Source organism: Nicotiana tomentosiformis, chromosome 8, assembly GCF_000390325.3.
Source record: "Nicotiana tomentosiformis chromosome 8, ASM39032v3, whole genome shotgun sequence".
Taxonomy (NCBI): domain Eukaryota; kingdom Viridiplantae; phylum Streptophyta; class Magnoliopsida; order Solanales; family Solanaceae; genus Nicotiana; species Nicotiana tomentosiformis.
Genome location: NC_090819.1, coordinates 125,131,131 through 125,135,941, shown reverse-complemented (window position 1 = coordinate 125,135,941; position 4,811 = coordinate 125,131,131). Strand labels below are relative to the sequence as shown.

Sequence of the window (4,811 nt, the reverse complement as noted above, 5' to 3'; positions counted from 1 at the left end):
GTGAAATTACATTCTTGTAATAATGTTGATTAAAATAAAATTTAGTTCGCGGACCAATATCATAAAAAACACCATATATGTGGAAATACATAGAAGTAACAATAACAATATCATACCTAGTGTAATTCTATAAGTGAAGTCTAAGCAGAGTAATATATTCGTAGACCTTATTCCTACCTCACGAAGGTAGAAGGCATGTTTCTGATCGATTCTCGACCCAAGAAAGACATAATCACATCAGCTTCGAAAAAAATATACTGTAGTAAAACATTCATGAAAGTAGAAGCAATAATCACAGTCAGAAAAACAAAATAACCGAAGTTATGTTTGTTACTATTTCCAACTTGGATGTTAAATTAATTCATTATTTTTGTGTGTGATCTAACAAAAATAAAAAATAAAAACAAATAAAATGGGAATTAAGACATTGAAAAATTAGGTCAGTGCCGGCAGGTAATTGGGAGCAAGCAGTAGTCACGGCATGTGAAAGAGCAACACGACCCACGCTTTGCTTAAAGTCATTGCCCCCAAAAATATTAAACAAACAAAAAGTAAAAAACATTAAGTAATTACTTAGAATTTTTTAAATATAAATAGCGGATAGTGAGAGGGAAAGTAAGCAAAGCGTGCTTTGCGGTATTTGTGAGCGAGTTGAGAGAGAAAGGTAAATACCCATCAAATTAAACGAGAAACGCTTCCTTTTAGAGAGAGAAAGTGGATTTTGTAGAGAGACAAAGATCATAGAAACACGGTAACACCACAAATTCAAATACACAGAGAAGGAAGAAGAAGAAGACTTGTTCAGAGTTGAGTAGTCGTGGTCTAAGCGGGATTTTTGGAGTTGTTTTTGGGTCCGGATGTGGTTCAGATTTACAGCACAACGGGGTTTTATAAACTGAACCCCATCTTCAACTCTTTTACTGTGATTTTGTAATAGTTCTTTTCAGTTTGAGAAATTAATTGAAGAAAAGAGAAATATGGAGTGGCCTGCTTATTTAGATGAATATGAAAAGCTTGTTTTCCGTATGACTACTCCAAGGTCAGTTAAATTTTGTGTTACTCTCTCTGTTTTTTCTTTTTTGTGTTTTTGGAAATGATTTTTCTTAATATTCAACTTAACAGGAGGATTTTTCATCTAATTAAGATTTGAGAAGAATTAACAGTGTTTATAAGTGAAGATTATGTGTACTTCATACCTTAGTCCATTTTTAATTTGATTTTTCTTCCTCTGCACGTTATTCTGACTCTTCCTCTTTCCAGAAGTTTTCACTTCTCCGATTGACTTTTCCTTATGACAACTGAGTCATTTTTGTCAATTTTCAGCATTTCAAATTTCAAAAAATAATCCTAATAAGTGGCCATTTCTGAATAGTCTCTATCAATGGTGTTTTACAGGGTCATGATCGACAATGCCGGTTGTTCAAATTCCACTCGCGTTATGGTATGTCAACTTCTTCCAATTTGCTGGAATATTTTCAAAATTTTGACATAGTGTTACTATAAAATCATTTTTTGCTTTTTTTAATCAGTCCAATTTTTGGGTTGTTTAACAGATTGATAGTGCGAGAAAACATGGAATACTTCTGGAAGCAGTACAAGTTCTTACGGATCTGAACCTTTCAATCAAAAAAGCTTACATCTCGTCCGACGGTCGGTGGTTTATGGACGGTGAGCGCAATTTATGGAAACAGCCTTTTTTTCTGCTAAAGTTCGCCTTTTGCTAAAGTGCGCACCTCATCACTGCGCACGTTAAGCAGATCATTTAGTCTTTAGTAGGAATAAATATCAAGGCGTACGTTAGCTGCTTGCTTAATTTTCCTCTAGTATTAACTTTTTTTCCTAATATTTGTGAGTACTAATTTGTGCCGTTTCAACTCGTTCTTAATGTACAGTGTTTCACGTTACTGATTTGGATGGAAACAAATTAACGGACGAGAGTGTCATCAGTTACATTGAACAGGTATTTAATTTACTTAAATGTCTAAAATAATTGCATTTTCTTTGTGGGTAATTTAGATTTACATTTTTGTACTAATTTTGAACCTTTTTATGTTCTTGAACAGTCATTAGGGACTATTCATTTTGCAAGTGCAAAGTGCTTTGATGGTTTGACAGCACTGGAATTAACTGGGACGGATCGAATTGGCCTATTATCGGAGGTTTTTGCAGTACTCTCAGAATTACAGTGCAATATAGTTGAAGCTAATGTGTGGACTCACAATGGTCGAATTGCGTCCCTAATTTATGTGAAGGAAGGGGATTCAGGGTCCCCGATTGAGGACTCTCAGAAGATAGACACGATTGAAGCTCGTTTAAGGAATGTGCTCAAGGGGGATAATGATATTCGCAGTGCTAAAACATCAGTGTCTATGGCTGTCACACATACTGAAAGGAGGCTTCATCAGATGATGTTTGCAGATCGTGATTATGAAAGGAAGCCGGTTATTAGGACTAACGATAACCCTATTGTATCGGTATTGAATTGCTTGGAAAAGGGTTATTCCGTAATAAATGTTCAGTGCAAGGATCGACCTAATCTTCTGTTTGATATCGTTTGCACCTTGACAGACATGCAATATGTTGTGTTCCATGCCACAGTTAATACAGCAGGGGACAGCGCATACTTGGTATATATTCCTTCACCTACTTTTCATTGCTTTTTTCATAGAGTATTCTTTAATGATGTTTACAGGAATGTGCAGATTTGCTTAACTTCTGTTACAATCTTGTCTCAGGAATTCTTCATTAGGCATACAGATGGAAGTCCGATTAGTTCAGAAGCAGAAAAACAGCGTGTGATTCTATGTCTACGAGCTGCAATTGAGAGAAGAGCATCTGAGGTATACTGCTCATGCCCCATTTGCCGTCTTAAATGAATATTGGCTTATACTATAGTATTTCATTTCTTCTAACTGTAAACAATTGAGTTTGGATTACAGGGAGTGAGGCTGGAGTTATGTACTGGAGATAAGCAAGGGCTATTGGCTGAAGTAACACGAACTTTCCGTGAAAATGGTTTAAATGTGACAAGGGCAGAGATATCCACAAGTAGTGATAATACAGCTCTAAATGTGTTCTATGTAACAGATGGTAATGGAAATCCAGCTGATCCAAAGATCATTGATTCTGTTAGGCAGAGAATTGGATTGAGTGACTTGAAAGTGAAGGAATTGCCACTTATCTATCATCAAAAGGCAGAGGAGAGGGAAGAGCCCACAGTTGGGGCAGGTGGGGCAATGTTGCTTTCACTTGGTAGCATTGTAAGGAAGAATCTATACAATTTGGGATTGATCAAGTCATATTCTTGAAGATCAGCACAAAATTATTACCAATTAGATTTGTCCCAATCTTTGGTGTTGGGCATGTGTACATAGCTTAAAGATTACTGAAAATGAAAGGGGATTTGGTGATAGTAGTTGTTATAGTTGAGCTTGGTTGGCTGAAAGGATACACATACTAGAAGTTGATGTTATTTCGGGGGTCCATATTAGAATTTTAAACAGAGAAAAATGGGAAAGAGAAGAAAGGATGTTAGTTGGGTGGCTTGTGGTTATAAATTTGTTTGGTGGAAGATTAGAGGCAAAGGCAGGCTGGCAAGCAATGATACAAAAGAAGATGATAGGGTTGTAGACATAGAACTTGGTTTTAGAACAGTTCACATTTGTACATAGTCGCTATTATTATAATTTTAGCTTCTAATGTTTGACTTAGTTGTTTATACTTACTATGCCTTTTGCTTGGTGTTGTCCATTTGGGACTGCAAACAAGAATCTAGTCTTTGTAAATATTATAGATTATTTAGTTATTTTCAGGTCCTACACATTGCTGGATTTCTTTTGCTCGATTTGATGCATGTATTGTTGACCACGAAACAATGACTTTGGTTTTTTGCAATCCGCGTTGCCATGCTGTTGCCTGTGGTGAAGACATTTGAAATTTGGTCTGAAGAAATAATGTTTAAAATAAGGCTTTAATTTCCATAATGGACAGAGTTATTATCACTTAAAAAGTAACTATTCATAATCAGTAAAGCTGGTAATTTAAAAAATAGGGACTAGTAACTTTTTTTTTTTCTGCGGACGAACTCTTTACAACACGGAAAATATTACTCTTTACAACAGGGAAATTTTTACTCATTTTGTAAAAATTATTTAGAGGGTGTTTAGCTAAAGCTTATAAGCTGGTCAAACTAGCATATAAGCACTTTTCGGCTTATCTACGGTTTTGGTAAACTTAAAAGTGCTTATAAGTCGAAAATAAGTCAAAAGCCATAAGTTGGTCACCCCCATCTTATAAATTTTTAGCTTATAAATATTTAAGTTTGACCAAATTTTTTACTATTTTATCCTTAAAATATTCTTTTTTAGAACAAAACTCTTGCATCGATACTAACTGTCTCAAGTACTATTTCAACCTAACCCCCCTTCAATGCTCGTTGACTATTTAAGATAAGCAAATTCTCTATTTCTTTGCATATTTATATCTATGTGATTGCGTATTAATCTTTGAACTGTATGTAATAAATAAGGACATATTAAATTTTTGGTATGTTGCTTTCTAAGTGTTGTGGTGATAAAAAAGTATTTGTTTCTCTTCAAATATTTTGTCCTATTTAGGTTTATTTTTTACCGAGAAACTTTTATTAATTTATTATAACTTATGATTATATGCTTATCATAAAATAAATTATATTTATCATAAAAGTTATCTTGTCTAAGCACAGTTGTATTTAAAATAAAATGACAAATAAAATATTTTATATTTGGATCGATTTGGAATCTAAAATTTTGAAGATATTACACCCTTATATG

The 4,811-nt window shown here is 34.3% G+C and overlaps 1 protein-coding gene across 1 annotated transcript; it reads left to right on the top strand.

Moving 5' to 3' along the window:
- Positions 1-616: 616 nt before the first annotated feature.
- On the top strand, positions 617-3,820 carry LOC104085940 (ACT domain-containing protein ACR8-like). Its single transcript, XM_009590061.4, has 7 exons — positions 617-1,039; positions 1,396-1,441; positions 1,554-1,668; positions 1,893-1,960; positions 2,064-2,627; positions 2,736-2,840; positions 2,940-3,820. The coding sequence occupies exons 1-7, from the start codon at positions 978-980 to the stop codon at positions 3,306-3,308; spliced, it is 1,329 nt and encodes a 442-aa protein (XP_009588356.1). The 5' UTR covers positions 617-977; the 3' UTR covers positions 3,309-3,820.
- Positions 3,821-4,811: the final 991 nt, after the last annotated feature.

What these genes read in the sequence shown, in the direction of transcription:
- LOC104085940 (XM_009590061.4), top strand. Translation starts at nt 978, where the DNA reads ATGGAGTGGCCTGCTTATTTAGATGAATATGAAAAGCTTGTTTTCCGT. An exon ending in TTCCGTATGACTACTCCAAG is followed by an intron (nt 1,040 to 1,395) that starts GTCAGTTAAATT and finishes GGTGTTTTACAG; the next exon opens with GGTCATGATCGACAATGCCG. An exon ending in CAAATTCCACTCGCGTTATG is followed by an intron (nt 1,442 to 1,553) that starts GTATGTCAACTT and finishes GTTGTTTAACAG; the next exon opens with ATTGATAGTGCGAGAAAACA.